The sequence below is a fragment of the Petromyzon marinus genome, chromosome 41 (assembly GCF_048934315.1).
Source record: "Petromyzon marinus isolate PM22_M1 ecotype Great Lakes invasive population chromosome 41, UKy_Petmar_22M1.pri1.0, whole genome shotgun sequence".
In the NCBI taxonomy this organism is placed as follows: Eukaryota; Metazoa; Chordata; class Hyperoartia; order Petromyzontiformes; family Petromyzontidae; genus Petromyzon; species Petromyzon marinus.
Window position 1 is genome coordinate 8,600,849 of NC_133707.1, and position 20,465 is coordinate 8,621,313.

At 44.9% G+C, this 20,465-nt stretch overlaps 1 protein-coding gene across 1 annotated transcript in view; it reads right to left on the reverse strand.

Annotated features, from left to right (window-relative positions):
• Positions 1-20,465, reverse strand: part of LOC116951047 (uncharacterized) — a 98,249-nt gene that overhangs the window by 56,845 nt on the left and 20,939 nt on the right. Inside the window, exons 6-13 of the mRNA XM_076073353.1 lie at positions 18,493-18,519; positions 17,725-17,855; positions 15,468-16,361; positions 10,357-10,527; positions 5,732-5,855; positions 4,134-4,354; positions 2,339-2,408; positions 463-513 (exon numbers count right to left, since the gene is read on the reverse strand). Coding sequence (XP_075929468.1) covers positions 463-513; positions 2,339-2,408; positions 4,134-4,354; positions 5,732-5,855; positions 10,357-10,527; positions 15,468-16,361; positions 17,725-17,855; positions 18,493-18,519 — 1,689 coding nt within the window. The remainder of the gene's footprint in view (positions 1-462; positions 514-2,338; positions 2,409-4,133; positions 4,355-5,731; positions 5,856-10,356; positions 10,528-15,467; positions 16,362-17,724; positions 17,856-18,492; positions 18,520-20,465) is intronic.

A 20,465-nucleotide genomic window follows, 5' to 3' on the forward strand; every position in this document is an offset into this window, starting at 1 on the left:
GGATGGGAGCGAGAGCCGGTGGGGGATTGAGTTTTGAGGTTTTGAGAGCCAATGCAGTTTGGGTGAGAGTTTCCGCGAGGGAAAGCGTCTCCCCGAACGCGAAAACGAGCATTGCGAAGAGATAACACGTGCTGGTGGTTGTGAGCCGGCGGTGGAGATTGCGCATTGCCACGGTAGTGACCAGTCTCCCCATAGTACCGTCGGTGACCGGACTGAGACCATCAACTCACTGCATTTTTAAAACCCCGGTTTATTAACAGGTGTCTGCCTGGATTAGAACGCAGGACGTTGGTGATGCAAGCTCAGCGTTCTGACCTCTGAGCCATGTGGCCTTTACCAGATTTCCAACCATTTTTGTTAATATTATTTAAAAATAAACAACTACACCTCTCTGTGTGATCCCAGTCGCCTCTGTGTGATGTGTTCCGTGGGCCCTTTGTAGACCGTTAGCTTAATACTCACAGGTGCTTTCCCAGTCTGCAGAAGTAGGCGTGTAGTGCTCAAAGTCATCATCTGCAATGTAACATAAATGCAAAGTGTCCTGCGATTAATAATATTGACAGGGGTAAATAAATACTGTTGCTAAACAGTATCAATTAAGCAGCCCTTGTTTGACCGTCGAAAAAAATTGCGAGCGCATGAAATGTGCCCGATTTGCTTGGATCTCTCAAACTAAGCAGAGTTGAGCCTGGATAGTTCTTGGATGTGTTGTGACCACCGTGCACAGCCGCTTGTTATCGGCTGCACGGCTATGTGGTAGCCACAATAGAGCAGTGTGGCAAGATAATTTGTTGGACTCTACAACAGACCCTTGCCCATCGCGTTGGCTTTCGTTCTTGAAAATAGCCGCTTGGGTTTTGGTTCACGATTCGTGAACGATGCTAACTGCACCCCTAGGGTTTTGGTTCATGGTTCGTGAACCAAACCCTCATGTTCTTGGTTATTTCGGTAAAGTCACGTAGAAGGGAAACAATAAAATAATAAAAATATAAAGCAATAAAATTCTCGCGACGTTTCGACTGCAACACAAGCAATCATCAACAGGTGTGAAAACCACAGCAAGAAAAATTTTAAAAAGTGGCGGTTTTTTCTTAACATTGACGTTTGAAAAAGTGGCGTTTTTTCCTAACGTTGACGTTCAGAATAAACTGCCACTTTTTCAAAATTTTCTTGCTGTGGTTTTCACACCTGATGATGATTGCTTGTGTTGCAGTAGAAACGTCGTGAGAACTTTATTGTTTTATATTTTTATTATTTTATTGTTTCCCTTCAACGCGACTTTACCGAAATAACCAAGAATATGAATCCCTGCAGTTACGAAAGCTTTAAATCAAAAATCAAACCCTCATGGTTTAGATCGCATCACGTTTCGTGAACCAACCCCTAGTGGTGTGGATAGCATCGCTCCAGGCCACTTCTATCTCCTCCAATGCTAAAGAGAAAATACATCTGCTGTGCTGCTTTGAGGTTTACGCTTTTAGGAGACGCTGTCACGGATGGATGCTCTTGCTAAACGGCCCATATCGTAGTATTAGCCGGTGAATTCCTTTGAAGGAATCGCTGAACATGCCACTTCACCGTCTGTCACCGTGCCTCAAATTCACGTTTGATCAGCACGAAGGGCACCTTTTGTTTATGCATTAGACGGTATAAAAAAAACTTTAAATAAATGCCGTCTTTTGTTTTGCAGAATGGTTTTGCGAAGACTCGTGAAAGGCTCAGCAATTGTGTAGTCAGTAGCTCTACGGGGCTGCCACGTGTCTCATTGGGTTTCTCCAAGATGAATACATATTCTGATCCTCTCCTGGCTAATATTTACCGAGCGACCCCACTCTCCACAAATGAGACATCGCGGGTGACTCTGCGCCTCGCTAATTGGCAAGGCAAAGGTATAAGGGGCAGCACCTTCACGTGCGAATTGCCCCGAGATTAATGAACCCCCAAATGTCGACAGACGCGACTGCACGTAAAGAGTGTTCGCGCACGGGCTGAGCAGACCAATACAAATCAATAAATAACTACGACATCGAGTGGATCAAACCACAAATGGATACGATGCTGCAGAGTTGGCGGAAATTAATCCATGTGGTTGCAAACCTGTCCTGGTTTTTGCCCTATTTTTTTCATATAAACTGTCCTGGAAAATCCGCAGCTCTCTTCCCAGAAACAATTAAAAGTTACACATTTTTGTGAGTTGCATAATAATAATAAAACGGCACTCGCGACAATGCATTTACATTTCCCCTTTGCTGTTATTTTGAGAACTTGTTCTTCTTCCCACATATCCCAATTCTTTGTACATCAGAGGTGGCCACCCTAGAGTGCCCAGGGACCTCACCTCCAGCTTTGTGCACCGTATGAATCTGCTTGAACATGGTCTTGTACCAGTCCTTGGGCTTGTCCACCGTCTGACACAAACCCGTGGAAAGAAGGGAGGGATGTACAGACAGGCACAGATATTATCATCGTTCAGCGCTGCTATCTACACTCACATGGGTATATTGTCCATGTACAGCGCTTTTGTCAAATCTGCTGCGAGATGTATGTATGTATGCATGTTCAACTTCTTTTGCACCGTACATAGCCAACCCTGCTAATCGGAGGTGCGGGGAAAGACAACAAACTAAGCACAAAAAGCGGTAATTAAGAAATTAGTTTTCAATCTATATTTAAACATGCATAGCTCTGGTGGCTTCCTAAAATCGGCGAGACGAGCGTTCCAGACGGCTGCTGAAGCGCATCTGATGCAGTGACCGTCTTTACTCAATGGCCAGCCAAAAGCCACTGCGAGGACGACCGGAGTTCACGTGATGGTTTCTGCTCCTTGACGAGATCAGCAAGGTACTGTGGTTCATTTGCGGTGAGCGCTTTGTGTGTAACGACGGTCTCTCCACGCTATGCGGGCCTCGTGGGGTTCACTTGACCACACTGCACCATTGCCGGCCAGTGCGGGTCGCTAAGGGTGGTGAGCATTCTCCGATGCGCCATGTGCAATTTTTAAGTTTTAGTCCCATCGTTTTTGTGCTCACGACCCTGTTTCCGAGGCACATTGGGACGTGGCTTTTAATTACCAAGCTCAAGATCACAACGACTTGCCAACGCGCTCTAGTCCACCTATTTCACTCATCGTTTAGATTTCGGTTCACCTTCAGTAGTGCTGTCTTAGGTACACACATGCTGCTGCATTTTAAGTTGTGTCTTTCCTTCAGACATCTCCAAATTTCTTGAGAACTTGTTATACACGACACACGTGATAATAATTTAACATATTTGGTATTCACACCGCTCGTTTGACAAAGGTGGGTTCTGTGTTACACACGGTCTGCAGTAGTTGTACAGTCAGGGGTGATGGTATAATGTGTAATCCCTTGTTGAGTAATGAGCGGCGTCATTTTTCGAAACTATGGACCGTGATGCTGGCAAACACAACGGCCACCGCGGTATTTCACGGCTAACGCACGCCACAGCATTAACCGGGGCGGCCTGCTGGATCTTTCGAACCGCCAACCTCCGGAACAATCGACGGACGCGCTACGGCTGGGCCACGTCACATGCCCGATATATGTACAGTAGAACCCTCTTTACGACCACCCCTGTGAACGACTGCTCGCTTAACGAGGGGCCTCCATAGAGTTCAGTGTATAGTGTAGTGTATAGTAGTGTAGTTTATAATGTAGTGTATAGTAGTGGAGTGTATAGTAGTGTAGAGTAGAACTCCTCTTAACGACCACCACTGTTAATGACTAATCACTTAACGACGGGCCTCCATAGAGCCCAATGTGTTCGCTTACCGACCATTCCCCTGTTAACGATGGGCTGTTGTAGGTACGGTAAGAATTAATGAAAGCATTGCTTAACCACGCTTCTTTTAATATTATGTGTTGATAATGTCGTTTGTATCTTTATGTATTAATAACCATTTATTAAATATTTTAAAGTACGTTTTTTTGGGTGAAAAAGGGTAACTCTCGATGACATCAGAACGAATTCAGGCTTTAACGTGTATTTCCTATACTCGCTTAACGACCAAATCAGCTAACGACCCGTTGCGTGGAACCAACTACCGTCGTTAGGAGGAGGGTCTCACTGTGAGTGTGCACGCAAGGGAAAAAGAAGCACAAGCGTAAGCATACGGTACGGACGGCGATGGGGACGCCGGTCTCGTCCACAGGCCCGATGCCGGGGTAGTGTGGAGCCTTGAGCACCGTCACCTTCTTCTCCTCGCTGGACGTGCCGGCGGCTGGGTAGAACGTGTCGGTGTGCACGGTGCCGCCCTCGAACGTCTTCGTCTGGTACACGGCGCCTGCCGGCAGCTTCTCCGTGGGCGTGTACATCACCCGGTCTGATGGGCGGCCTGCGCACGCGGTCATCGTGGCGCGGAGTCATCGCAGAGGAGCGACCGCACGCGGTCTAAAACTACGAAACTGATATTTATATATATATTTTTTAATTTTAACCAGGTAAGGCCCACTCAGCTATATAGCTCTTTTTTTCAGAAGAAGACCTGGCCACGAATGACAGCTCAACGAAGCAGCTTATCGCGTGAAAATTTACAGCAGTCAAATACCCCTAAACGCACGTTGATTCTAAATGTGGAGGGAAAAACCGGGGGACCTGGAGAAAAATCCATGCGACCACGGGGAGAACACGCAGACTCCAAATATACAGCAGGCGTAAGGCTCGGGGATCGACCTCACGACCTCCTGCATACCAGGCGTGGTAGTTAATATCTCGCCACCGTGGCGCCCTGTCACCATGCACAGTCACCATGCAAAGTCATCACGCAAAGCGATTGCGCGGAGCCATCACGCGGAGCCATCGTATGAAATCATCGCGTGGGGTCATCACACGGGGTCATCACACGGGGCCATTAAACGGGGCCGTGACACGGAGCCATTGCGTGCAGTCGCCACGCAGAGGTCACCGCGCAGTCACAGCACGCAGCCATCGCGCGGAGTCATCGCGCGGAGACATCACGCGGAGTCATCAATCACACGGGGTCATCGCACAGAGCCGTCATACGGGGCCATCTCACGGGGCCATCGCACGCAGCCACCACGCAGTCACAGTGTGCAGCCATCGCGCGGAGGCATCGCACAGTCATCTGCGCGCTGGGTTTTATTTCGAGTCCTAGACTTAATTTAAAACTTAAATGATCATCATCACCACCACCACCGCCACCGGTGTAGGATGGCTGATGAAGTCAACAAAGCTGTTTGATGACAATGGTGATTAAGAACGTAATGATGAATTAATTTGTTTATTGAAAGCGATTATTACGCGAACAAAAATCTTGTCCATTATTTGGAATTCACATGCAAACTGTCGATGAATGTAGTGCTAAGCTTCATGGAGCGAATGAGACACAAAATAGAAACGAGACAGAACAAACAAAACTACAAAGAGAGACCTTACTACGCACAGAAAATAGCACGCACAAGACAGATCGGTATAGTCGGTACAAACCAGGTAGCGTGTAATGGGCATTTCTTAATATTATTGAATGAAACTGTGATTCCGAATAGTAATAATTAATTTAATCTTGGGGAGGGGGGTGAACTTTTACATGCTTAGCAATAACAATGATAACGGTGCCATTGATGACGGTGATGATGGCGATCGGGATGACGAGTGAATTTTTACGAAGTGATTTTTTTTTATGGAAGGTGATGCCGCTGGCGACAATGCTGCAATGATACTAAAGTGAGATCGGGGTAGCGATCTCTCTCACCTTGTGTGTTCTGCGGCTGTGACGAGGTGGTGCTGAATGAAGAGCTCTGGTAACTCGTGTACTTGTGCGTTGGTGAAAAGTTACTTTTCAAGGCACCGTCGGAATACTCCTGCCCGTCGTTTTGCTGTAAAAATGAACAAAGCAGGCGCAACAGTGAACGATGGCTCAGTGGAGTTCCCAGGAATGTCTCTCGGTGGCTGATATATCTGAGGTGACATATTTATATCCGTGTTCATTGTGAAGGGCAGTTCCTAAATTTGACAAAAAAAAACCGTTCATGTCTACAGGGACAGGCAGAGCTCTTTTTAATACAACCACGGCTAGACAAGAGCCTCCCCAAACCATTCGGGTTTTGGGGGCTTAATTGACCACACGCTGGTCAGTTTGGGTTGGCGAAGTCGGGAAGCATAGATATGGGAGCAGAGAAGTACAGTACAACACTGGATTTTGCTGCATTGTTCTCTAACGCCCATTGTTGATGTCTTACGCTATGTTTCATGCTCTCCTTATCAGTTACTACCAGTATACCCATATGCTGTACATTTGCAAGTGTGGGCTTGTAAATAATCATATTAATCTTACTCAATGTTGATATAATTTTAATCTAGAGAAATGCATTAGGTTATTATTTTTTTTATAAAGCCTGAGTGTGACACTCATCAAAATCAACAAACTTAATTGGATTATTCAATGAACCATGGCGGGGCCTTTTGATTCATAAACGTAAAGTGTGAATAGTATAAATAATATTTGTGTCGAGTGAACATTTGTTTAGAATGTTAATGTTTATAGAACAGCACAGATCAACCAGAGTGCAGTCAAGTACCAAGTCAGCCAGACTGCGTGTGAGTAACTCAACTAAATAATGAGAGTAATTTTAATACAAACGATTAAATAGGCCAAAGTGGTTGAATAATTACGAGAAAATACTCTCTATATAACAATAGAATATCATAAATACTAATTTAGATTAACTTTTGACTTTTCAAAAAGTATACTGCACTCTGGCTCTAATCCTGCCGTTCAAAGTTAAATGTACATGCCCGTTATCCAAAAAGAGTATTAACGATATTGCACGCGTAATCATTCGCAAGCGTTAATTATTTTTTCTTTGTAACAAATCTTTCCAAGCAAATTGCAAATCGCGCAACAAAGCTAAACCCAAAAGCTCTGCACGCGTTGCAGATTGCAGTCTCTGGTTCAGAATTTTTCCTGAACAAATAATGTGCCACAGTTTTCATTGAATGCACGTCCAAGAAAAAAAAACAAGATTGAGCTAAGCTATTTAATAATCCGTTAAATGTGTTATTTTTTTTTTACAATAAGTGGCAAATGTGTTCCAGTCGGGATTCGGTTATATTTGGGTCAGAAGTGTTTTAATTTACGATTAATGTTGTTAATTCATTTGTTGTCACTCTCTACCATACATGCCAAACGCACCGATTGTAAAGTCATCGGCTGCCAATGTTTTTACTAAAGCGATTTTCAAAGCGAAATATACCGTTTGTTAACATTTAAAAATAAAACCAATATTTTTCGGTGTTTGCTTTGAAAATCAGTGTTCTTTAAAGAGGGTTTAAACATTGGCAGGCAGAACACTTAAATGGTTGGCAAGTTATGCCGCTGACGGCAATCGTGTTAATTCACGTTGTGCTCAAACCAGAGCCTTTATTTCTTATGCCGCTTCACAGGAGGGTGGCATGTCGGGATGGGTGATTTTAAACTTCAGCGAAACCTCTTTGGGAAAAACCCCACCGCAAATGCAGCCACAACTATCAAACCGACTGGCTGCAAGTGGATCATTGAAATGCAATGGTTACCAGTGGAAACTGGGGGGGGGGGGGTGGGACAACAATCGACAAATGAAAATGTCGAATTCCAAATAATTAGTAGATGCATAAATGGATTAATTGATGAGATACGCGGAGCTAAAACATATTGATGCGAAATTCTCCTGATGTAAATTTTTAGCGTGAAATGTAAACTGTGGAAACGTGAATGCCTGTTAGAATTTTCCCTCTTGGGGCATATTTAAAAATACTGAAAACTCCACTCTATTAAATAAGCAAATAAATAAATATTCCACATAAGTTTTTTTTCTACGAGATACTATTCAATGTACAATACACGTAACATTACAACCAACCGCCTGGCTGGCATATGCTAAATAGAAATGCAACGGGATATGAACGTACTGAGCTACATTCAATGGACACTGATAGCGCCACCTAAATTGCACGTTGTATGCCAGAGGCGTATAGACACACACACACGCGTTAGTGACAGGTACGCCTACATAAGGCACGTGGCTGTAGGCAAATCATTCTATAATTACGTACAGGTCGGATTCGAAGCTTTCATGACTTTACCGAAAGAACCAAAGAGTACGTACAGGTCATTACAAGACGTTAGAGTTCTGGAATCTTGTTAGGGGTCATAAGCGTTAAAGATCACGTGTGATTAAAGGAATAATGAACATACAAAGCAAATGTAAATCAGCCACAGTTCAAGCAATAAATACAGCAGGATTTTAAATTTTGATTAAAAGCTTTCGTGACTGCAGGGATTCATACTCTTGGTTCTTTCGGTAAAGCCACGTAGAAGGGAAACAATAAAATAATAAAAGTATGAAACAATTAAATTCTCACGACGTTTCGACTGCAACACAAGCAATGAACAACAACCTAATGATGATTGTTTGTGTTGCAGTCGAAACGTCGTGAGAATTTAATTGTTTTATATTTTTATTATTTTATTGTTTCCCTTCTACGTGACTTTACCGAAAGACCCAAGAATATGAATCCCTGCAGTCACGAAAGCTTTAAATCTGAATTTATGGAGAGGACTGTGCCTCATTTCGGTCTATAAAATAAACACATCCATTACTTCCACGCAGCGTTCTGACGTGCGATCGCATTTCAAAACCGCTATACAAATTGCACAATGTACTTGTACAATTACTCTTTGGTTCTTTCGGTAAAGTCACGTAGGTATAAAATTAACCAGTTCCAGTGCTGGATTATATTTTTTCCGCCTGAGGACGACCGCTTGTGTTGCGGTGGAAACGTTGTGATTTATATAATTTAATTTTAGACTTACGTGACTTTACCGAAAGAACCAAGAAATAAATACAGCCGGGGTTGTAAATTAACGTCGATTATATATCAAAACAAATCAATCACAGAAAGTTACGAGGCAAATTTACAAAAGAACATCCTGTTGATATCCTATAAGACTTAAACATTTCTCCCACGGTAAAAAAAAGCTGCATACAAATTCTACTTCTCGTGTCCAAAATGTTGTCATCAAGTCTTATAGGATCCAACAGCAGGAACTTGACTTATAGGATAGCGCAGGGATTGTTGAGTTTTTGTTGTTGTTGTAAATAATTGCACAAGAGAGGAAAATATTTTATTTCGGTTTGTCTCACAGGAAATGCCCCCCCCCTCCCCCCCCCCAACAGTTGTGCCTATGCCATGCAAGATATGTAATGATTTCCATGCATGGAGGCATGAAGCAACAAACCCACATTGTCAGTTAGTAAGCGACAAGTGTACGCGACCGATGAGGGGCGACAAGTTATCGCGACAAAAAAAGCCATAATCGCAATCGTATTAGGCAGCCTTCCAAGATCTACGGTACTGGCTGCATATTAAGGCAGCGCAATCGAGTACGGATGAAGAAAAATTGTTGAATGTTATTGAAACAAAACTTGTGGATCTTGCTTCCGGGGGCTAGGGTTAAGAAAGCTCCACACATTCTTGTCGGCCGCGGCGGCGAAATTCGAGTTGCCATCGGCTTCATTGGTGAGCAATTCAAGGAACAATATTTTACGAGAGAAATTGGAATGTTATTATTAACAATTTCAAGGCTATCATTTCGTGCAAAATGCCACCGTTCCACCTTGAAACCCACTCATGCATCAAGTCCACTGTGGCGGTGGTCTGCTGTGGTGTTGGTCTGCTGTCGTTTATACATCTGCTGTGAAATTATTGCAGATTAAGGATCGTCAACACATTCGCGGGGGTTCATTTCACTCCTGAAATCACATCAAACCGACGCAAAAGGTTGGTTTTGCTTTTGAATTAAACGTTTTTTGCCTTGGAATAATTATCCGTGGGCGGGTTGCTTAAATCTTATCTTGCCAGCCGTGCGACTGTTGAAACCCAAAAGGGTGGTTATTATTCGGCACGCACAGTTCTACATTTTACGACCTTGGAAGGCTGGCCTCGGAGCTCTTGTTATTGCGGTTTAAAAAAAAAATCAGCACGTTAATGCACGGTTCGCCGTGCGGCGTCAGTCCCACGGGTGTCGTTCGCGGGATGGGCAGGCTTGGGGGGGTGAGCGTGAATTACGTGGGCAGGCGTGAGGGCGCGCTCCTCCGTGAGAGTTGGTGAGGGGGTGACCGAGTGGTCCGTGACCTCGGAAGCGAGTGGCGGGAGGAGGTCATCCAGCACAGCCGTGGACGACTCGCTCACGGTGCGCGATGACACCTCCCATTCGGGCTCGAGAAGCGAGTGCGAGTGACCGTCAGCGGGAGACAGCTTTTTCTGCAGGTGCGGCGGGATAAAGTCGTCGAGCGTGGGGAAGCGATCGGGCGCCGAGGCCGGCGACTCATTTCTCACGGGGGCCGGCGGGAGGCCGAGCGGGCCACCGAGCGGCCCGTAGTCCCGCGGCCCGGCCGGCACCAGTGGCGGCACGGGCGATGAGGCCTGCTCCGAATGGCCGGCGTCCCGAGAGCGGTGGGCACTTTCCGATTGGACGGTCACTTTCACACTGCCCAATCCCGTAAGCTGCTGGATGGGAGAGGCGTGGGTTTTTTGGTTTTCATGACATTGAACGTGGTGGCGTCCTTATTTATATATATACGCGATAGCGGGAGAACTCCTCTTTGCCGTGACCATATTACTCGCAACTCCTAATACCCGCAGGAGCTGTAAGGTCCGTGAAAAGCTCCTATTGAGCTACGACCCTATTCTTTATGTTACCCGTGAACTTTCCCATTCTGCTTTGCTGAATGACTTCTATAAAAAAATTTGCGGACAACAGGAGTCGCGTAGCAAATTAATCTGATGATACACAATATTTTTTTGCATAAAAGTAGAGTCAATCCACAGATAATAAGATCCGCGATATTCCTACCCCACATCACTGCGGCTAAGAGGAGTTCTCCTGTGTATGTGAGATAATTGCAAAATTATTTTCTAAACGGGGTAAATACAATTTGCATAGATCACGTTGGATGCTTTCTGCGTCTACAGGTGTGGTGCATTACAAAGCCACGCAGGTCAATGGAACAGGTGGTTTGAATGCGGTTTGATAATTCAGTTGGTATTAGCGGCTTGTTGGGATTGCTGCTCTTCAACAAAAGCAACCCTTTTGCCGGCCTGTGTTTTGTCCTGTAGGCATTTATTAGTTAGATCAATAACTGCAATTGTGTACAGCACATGCCAAAGATAATCACCATGCTATCAATTAAATCCAATAATTTACCAATGGAAGTGAAAAGGCAATAGGCCGCATATTTCATTGTTTGCCACTCAGAAAGTCAGCAGCTTTCCACATTAAATTAATCCATTAAAATGCTTACTTGCAGCAATTTGCATTCGAAGCAACATACATGAAATGCTTTCCAACATTTTAGACCTCTGAAAATGTAGTTTTTTTTTTGTCTTATCGGGTACACGTATTAGATGTGCAAATATCTAAGTGCGCAATTAACAAGCAGGGTTTTTTTAAGTTAATGAACGTGGCCAAAACACCTCTAAATGAAACCTTGTGAAATACAAACACCGCATGATTATTTGCTTGACAGACTCGGACAAATTACTTTACAATTCATCTCGAACAAACACACGATGGGTTACACGATGACACATCACAGGTGCATTAGACACAAGCTCACGAGCCGTTGATGTCCTCGCAAAGCTGTGACAACGCTCGCTCGATGACATAGACTCGTGCTGATCTCTCACAGGTGTTCAAAGTTACCCACACAAGGTGGGAACCCTAAACCCGGCAATAGCAATACAAGGACTCCTCTACTTACGAACATTCGACTTACGAACTTTCAGAGATACGAAAAAAACCTGTCCGTATGTCCAATTGCCTGTTCAGACCCGAGAGTCGTGAGTTCAACCGCCGTGCAATAGATTAGCATCGACATATGCAGAACATGAAGAACCAGTGGCATCTGCATCTGCAGAAAATGAAGAACCAGTGGCATCTACATCTGCAGAACATGAAGAACCAGTGGCATCTACATCTGCAGAACATGAAGAACCAGTGGCATCTACATCTGCAGAACATGAAGAACCAGTGGCATCTACATTCGCAGAACATGAAGAACCAGTGGCATCTACATCTACAGGAGATTATACAAATTTTGAAGCCATTCCCCGTGTTTAGTGTACACGCCGTACAACACGTATGGAATCAACAGAAGTAAAGTTGGACTTATGAACAAATCGACCTATGAACAGACCTCTGGAACGTAACTCGTTCGTAAATCGGTAAATAGAGTAGTCCCTGCCTGGCAAAAAAGAATTGAACCGGTCAATTCGCTTTGCCAATGTCACCAGCAGCTGCGGTGGCTGAGCCGAACGTGGAAATGCCTGTGATGGAAAACACCGAGCTACATCATCGTCGCGTCTTTATGTGACTGCACACACCTATCGGATGTTAAGCACAGATATGTAAGATATTGAAGGCTTATTGCAATAAAAGTCACGCGATTATTGAATGTCACCGCCATTCCAAGGTTCCCAAGGACCTATCCGATGGGCACATCCTGTGACCGTCATGTTTACCTATTGACACGTGTATATTCTTGTTTGACTTGTGGGTCAAGGGATGTTTACTGCAGTGGGGGAATTGAAATTGGCCAAAGTCTTCTTTGCACCAGAGATTACACAAGAGAAGCCCTGATGCTCGATGTTTGCCCATTACTTTTTGTCTGCAATGCAATATTTCAAGAGTACTGCATTCGCTCAAAACGGGACCTGCATGTAGCTACGTGCAAGAAGTGATGCAAAAGCTGATCCAGAATTTCACTTGGGGCTGAGGTCAATTGAAAAAAAAGGACAAGTAAAAACATATATACTAATACTAATTACATGCATAATCAAGTATACGATATCATTCAACATTTAGTCACGCTTGCACCCACTGACATAATAAGCTTGCCAGTTCGCATGCTATCATTAATATCAACTTGTGGGTTAATGCAAAACAGTCGCATGTCTGTGTTAATGTAAAAAAATGCACAATTATTATTGCAGCAATATATGCACGAACTCTCCTGGCAGTGCTGACACAACGAAATGCTCTTTTCATTGGCTTGAGCCCTCCTCTATACCCGCACCCATCTGGATCATGGCCACACATTTGTGAGCATTACGCAATGCAGTCTAATCCCATTGTATATTCATTCACTGGCTAAATGATATCGATGTGCATGCGAGTGTGCCAGCTCTCTGTCAACCCACTGCTGGGTGAGGGCCTCCCTAACACCTGGCAGGTCGTAAGGGGGTTAATTGAACATACTTCACCACACTGGTCAATGTCGACTGATGGATGCAGGGAGCATAAGCGTGGAAGCGTAGAATAAAAAATAACACTATATTTGGTTGGAACTGCCCTCTGGTGGTAAGCACACGGCCTTACAACCAATAATAATCTCCCCCCCCCGCCACTTTGCGCAAGAGCGCAGGAGTGTGGCCACCACATCTACGCCTCTCTATATAAGGAACGAAACAGGTGGAATTCTCCACAAATCTGGCTGTCGCCTGATGAAGCTAGTTGTAATTACTGGCGAAACGTCGTACTCGGATTGTAAATCTTGTGGCTTGGCTCTCCAACACACCGGTGTGCTGCTGTACTAGTGATGAATTGGCCACGTTCCGTTTACTGACTTACCAGTTGGTTGTGTCGGGTGGTGGCGGGTTTTAACGACACATTTATATATTTACACGATCTAACCCAAAAAAACCTCTATTATGGATGATATTGGTCGCGAAAGCCTACGTGTTAAACCAATAATAATGACGTCAACTTGTAACGCGGAGGCCACAAGGCATTGAGTTCACTTTCAAAAGCGAGGGAACGACTCGGAGGCTCGAAGAACCACAGACAAGCAAGAAGGCAGCCACGCAGTGAGCCAGCGCCAAATCCCCTCCCCCCCCAAAGCTCTGTGGTCATCTATATATATTAAGGTATTTTCATGTAAAAGCTTACCCCGAGCTCTCAATACTCTAATGGTGCGTTGTGTTTGAGTTGTGCACCTTTTGGCGTCACCTGGTCCAACACCAATGTGAGACTGGGCTCTAAGAAAAGCTGTCTCGGGTGTGGACCAATCAATTTCAAGGACAGTGCATACATTATCAGTGTTGTCTATTTATTTGCATTTTGACCGCAAGTGTTGTGGTTAATGCAAGGCATGATCACTTGTAAAAAGGTATCAGTTTTGTTGCCAGATAAAAGGGTAAAAACCTATTATTATTAAGGTATTTTGAGCCGGTGAATCAGTGTTTGCACGTGAGAGGAAACCGAAGCACCTGCATGATGGCGGCCACACTCTACCCCATACAGGTGGAACGGGTGGAGTCAACATTTTTTGCTGTTCCGCATTGTCCTAGCACGCCAGGGTACGGCAACCTTAACGCTCTGAGCGCGTGTGACTTCAAGGAGGGAAGGCAAAGAGCAGGTGCCCCGTCAATGACGGTGCCATTAAAGGTACTCTGAAAGGGGCCTCCGGGTGTTTTCGATGTGAAATGAAAAGTCGACGTCTGGCGCTCCACAAATGCGCTCTTGATCTCTGCATGTTCTCTCCTAGGAACAGCACTGGATTTAAATTGAGACCTGAGGTGTGATCGTTGGGCTGTTATCTTGCAACGCCACCCGCCCAGTTTGTGAAGCCATCACTGTCGTTTAAATTAGGTGAAATTAAAACCATAAAGATGTACAGGGTAAAGGTGTAGCCCTGCGGTTTGCTCACCCGCACCAATGTTCCCAGAAGGGCCTCCTATTTTTTTCCCGCTCTTCCAAGCTGGTCAGAGGTGGGGTTACCCACTCGTTACCCCACCACACACAACACACAGATCTAATAATTGTGGTGTACACAATACTAATGGGTACACATACATGTAATGAGTAAATGCAAATGAGAGCTATCCGACTTGTTCATTGTAATTCTTTGCAAAATGTTTTCCCTTACACAGTGGGCACCTGGTCTCGGGCTTGTCATCCACGCACTATCTGTATCCATTTCCCCTATCGCTCATGCTTTATAATGGCCTCTTGTGCAATAAAAAAAAACTACTTTTAAAAAGTAGTCTTTGCAAAATGGTGATTTACATAAATCGAGCTTGAAGGACTCTTTAGCAACTATCTCGTCACTGTACTGTAACTTCACACGATCATTAGCACGGTCATTTGAATATAAGCGGTAACAAACAAAAAAATGTAACAAATTATTTACGAAAGTTGAAAGTACCGCATTTCTCGGAGGGACTTTTAAATTAGCCACCCCCCTCACTGGTGGCAGTGGCACATTCTGCTGGGCTCCTTGGACCCTGGAGGTCGTCTTCTCCGCCGTCTGAACCTTGCCAGCGGCGTCCTTCACGCCGGACAGCAGCGAGGTATCGGGAGCCACGTGGAGGCCCGAGAGCGCGCAGCCTGTGGAGTTAGTTTCCATGGAGGTGGACACGTCAACGGTGGGAGTCGTGATGTTAGTCACCTGATGAGATGGGGTCACACCCTGGCGAGATCCTTGCATCGGCGGAGCAAATTGCCGGTCGACTAAATCCTTGCCGACGCGGTTAGCCGCGTCCGTCAGGGCGTCCACTACCTTCTCCTTGTCCACGGCCGTGGCGGGGGTGCCACCGCTGCTGCTGCTGCTGGTGGTGGTGGTGACGGTGGTTTTGGCGGGGGCAAGTTTGATCGAGGAAATCTTCCGCTCGGAGGGAGTGACCTCCGCGTTTCCAATCTCAACAAACGACTGAGCGGGTGCGGGAGCGACGCCGGACTCGGGTCGGAAGGGCGCCAGCGGTGCGCGCTTACCGCCGGCCGTGGCCGCACCGGTGCGGCTCTGAGATTGGGAGACATCGGCAAGGTTAGGCACGTCTTGAGGAAGGCTTGGCAAACTGGCGGAGCCTGATCCCACCGTAGAAAGGGACGCTTCGGTCCTGCTACGCGACTGCGGGCTTTTGCTATCGCTGGCGGCAAAGGCATCGGCCTGAGAGGAAGGAACGCGGAAGGTCCTCGGAGGAGGCGTGGGGCATTTGCGAGCAGGGTTCCCGGTGGCAAGGGGTGCGCTGTTAGCGAGAAAGGATTCCTCGACCGACGTCGACGTTGTGGTTCTGCGGTACACCCTATCGGTGGTGGACACGGTGGTGATGGTGTCGTAAGAGGAGTTAGAGAAGTGCTGGCCGGTGAGGGGGGCATGCGCTCTATCCAAAGTGGCCGAGGGCTGAGCCGCATCGGCAGGCCATCGCGGGAGGTTAGTCTCAGGACCGGCATCGGCGGTGATGCTCACGAACTTCATGATGGGAATGGACGCAAGCACGGAGTAGGAGGATTTAGTTGGAGGGTTCCATGCAAAGCTCTCCTCTTTGGGGGGAGCAGCGGGAAGCTGGGTTAGTGCACAACACGCGTGAAAACAAGAGGTCAAAGGTCAGCGGTCCACCTGGATGAAAGGGGGCGGTTGTAACAAAAAGTCCTTAAAATAAAAATGTAAGGTGACACACACACACACGTCTCGAACGTGTGTGTGTGTGTCACCTGATGAATGTCAGTTGAATGACCACAATCTATATGAGGCGAAATAAACGGTCCTGTATGATTTACAAACAATCCTTAGGACTCCTACAAGAATGAGACATTTCAACAGCACCCTGTAAAGGTTTGTGTTATTCTACTTTAATAACTTACTTTAAAAAAAGCATCCCATTATCTATAATTTAACAATTTTTACGTATGATATGTTAACTTCTTTTGTACTGTACATAGCCAACCGTGCTAATCAGAGGCACGGGGGAAAGGCAAAAAACTAAAACACAAAAAGTTGTTCTAATGAAGTGAGTTTTCAATTGAGAATTAGTTATCAATTTTAATATTTCAATGTAAGGCATAAGTATGAGTCCAAAGGTACAGCAACCTTCTACACCTCTCCATGTGAACCAGTGAAGAATCACAGAGGTGAAGAGAATAGAGAAATTGAAAGGATCAGATCAAGAAGATCAAGATGAAGCTCAGGGCCAGCCTTCGAGTTTCCCGATTTCAAATAAACTTTCCAAATGTTATTCTTCCTTTCTTCATGGTTAAGGATCAGCTTCTCATTAGCTCATTAGTGCGAGCTCACCGAATGTTGAGCACGTTTCATTCATCAGAATTCAAATGGTCAAGCTTACAACTTAATTCACACTCCCGCAGGCACGTAACAATGCTTCGATTAATCTGTATCAAATGAATTATGAATCTCACAATACATGCATTGAACGATCACATGTTTATCTGACAAGAGTGTTCCTCGATGGCACGTCTGTAAACACGGTGGAGTGTGACGTTATGCACGATGCTGAATTATTTAGGAATTGCTCAACATTATCGCGCCTAAAAAACAAAAACCTGAAGCTATGCCAGCTGAGTGCGACTGCGTGGAGAGACAGCGCAGAAATACTGTGCACTGCGGCTCGCATCGGACCGATATCCCTGCGCCTCCACGCGCTAAATAATTTCAACTGGTGGCACCACCACCACCACCACCACGGTTATTTGGTTATTTACACCTCCGCTTCATGCGTTTTTCCAAAACACCACCACACATGCGGACATGCAGTGCCATAACCAGGGCCTAGCTGAACTTCAACGGTGTCCTCTGTTGAGGATCTTAGAGCGAGCAAGAGGTATGAGCGCGCCGAGGAACTGCGTGCACGTACTGGTGCCCCCCCCCCCCCCGACCCCCCCCCCCCCCCCCCATGTGCGTGCATCTTCACCTGTTTCTTCTCGGCGGCTGTGAGGTTGGGCCGCACGCTGCGGAAGCCTTTGGCCACCAGCGAGGAGTTTCCCCCGTCCCCGTTGGCTGCTCCGAATGGAGCAGGGGACACGGGGCCGGACCCCCAGCGGTCTGCAGGTCGTCGGGGAGGACACGAGACGAAGATCGGGCCCTTAACTTGACGCGAAGGTTTTCGCAGCCATTATCACGATTAATCATTGGTGTTTGGGAGAGGCCATGTAATGGTCTGGCCATGTATGGCCATGTTTGGGCAGATCATTATGATCCCTTTAAAACCTCTTTCCAGTGTAACTTGCCTGCCTCTGTGGCCGAGCCACCATTAAAAAAAAAACTTCTGAGCTCAATGGGCCTCAAAAGAAATTAATCTGCCCCCTCCGAATATATTTCTCTCGGTGCACCGCCGATCATGGTCACCATCACCACGCACCACGTGCAACTTTGAAGCAGCCGTAGGGCATCGCGGCAAAGATCCTAACAGCGATGGCAATGTCACGGGAATCGTTTGCCTTCCCCGGAAATTATCAGACGGTGAGTTTGCACAATTGCATTCCAGGATTAATATCAAGGACTCGAGGAATAATGTAAACACAATGAAGCATCAAACAGACTCTCAAGGTAACCACGTTCGCTACTTGGCTAGAGGGTAATTTATCGATTTATAAAATGCATATGGAATACATGCATAAACCACAAGTTGTGTCAAGATAAAGATTTTATTATATGTTAATTTAACCGGATTATTTTTTACCTGATTCACTTGATTGGTGATCAGGGCCTATAACGGGAAGAAATTAGAGAAAAAAGGAAATAAAAGGAAATACTTATTCTTAACTGCAATACTAAAATGACACATTGTGACCATCAATGTTTAAATCACCACTACATTTTGAAAATCACATTTTAAAAGCAATCATTTTCATTTTATACAAAATGAAAGGATATTACCCTACACCCCTCACCAAAAATACAAATTCTTAACACGTCATAGCAATCATTTTCAAATGATCATAAATAAATTGTCGAATATACAATGCCTGTGAATCATTAACATTTAACGATAACGCAGCAATTGATACTCATATGTGCTGTACAACAATGACCTACTTTAGAACACAGTGTACTTGAAGCTCATTATCCTGAGTGAGGTTTCAGCTGTCTGATCACATATGTGTATTAGATCATAATTTGGGGGAAGTCTGAACTCACACCATCTGGCAAGTTTAACATTAAAACCTAACTACACAATAGTATAGTCATAGTATTACGAATACATTTAAGCCTTTTATCATTATGTTGATCATGTGGGTTATTCTAGACCCATACTTCACTGAATTGCTCTGTGCAGGTTGGTGAGACGGGGGGGTCAAAGGTTAGTACAGATATAATTCGCCACCAATGTTAGCCATGGCCAGGAATTAAACTCGGGCTGCCGGGTTCATAGTGCTCTGTGTGAACCACTGCACGACCCCACCCCCCCCCACCACCTAACAATATATTTGTTTGAAATGCATATAACCAGTGTTTCAAAGAGTCTACAAAGGTAAGTTTTTATTTATTTAACTGCACTTTCTTTTAACATAACGATTGCCAAATCCTTCATTAGGTGTCCTTTGTTACTATGTGGTCGGTCGATGCATCATTAGCTTAATTTGAAAGAAGAAAGTTATTTTTTTTTCAAAGCCCGCAAACGTGGCTTCATTGTTGCCATGCATAAAGAGATGTAGGATTACCATAGCTCCGGCATATTTGGCTGGAAAACAACTACAAGAGGACTGCTATGCGACAGAAATCTTTGACCAGTTTTACGCAATACTTTCCCGTACGATGGAGGAGAAGGCGTTGCAGATGCAAGAAAATAATTATTGTGCAATTGCAACAAAAGATGCAAATCTGACACAAAATTTGTATCGGCACCATAACCGTTGCATGAAATTATACAGCACAGGACCAATGTGATACTCTGGGCTGCCACAAAAGAAGTAACCTGAGCCTCTAGAATACAGAATAGGACAGTAAAAAAATATATACACGTGTTCATAATAAAGGTATACACGTGGGGTTTTGGCAATTATTGTCATATTTCGATTTAAAGCTTTCGTGACTGCAATGATTCATCTTCTTTGGTTCTTTCGGTAAAGTCACGTAGAATGAGAATAAAATAATAAATTGATAAAATAAAATAACACAATAATATTCTCACGACGTTTCGGCCACAACACAAGCGGCCTTCATCAGGTGAAGGGACGAGACTGTCCTACCAGACAGTCTGTCCTACCAGACAGTCTCGTCCTTTCACCTGATGAAGGCCGCTTGTGTTGTGGCCGAAACGTCGTGAGAATATTATTGTGTTATTTTATTTTATCAATGTATTATTTTATTCTCATTCTACGTGACTCTACCGAAAGAACCTAAGAATAATTTTTGTCATCTTATTATTTGCCAAACAATTGATTCCTGCAATGTTCTGTACAATTTTCTGGCATATTTTCACTTTTTTGGTATGTTAAGAAAAATATCCAAACAGCAGTTAATACAACTTGGCAAATACCGAGATAGCATAAATAATAATAATCATGTTTTCAGTTGAAGTGACGTATGTTTTTGCCCTGCTTATTTGTTCTGCACTTGCACATACATCAAATAGCGACACTACATTGTAATTTCACATTCCATGAATCACAGTTTCAATTTATTATCATATCAAGTGTGAAGGACGGCGAC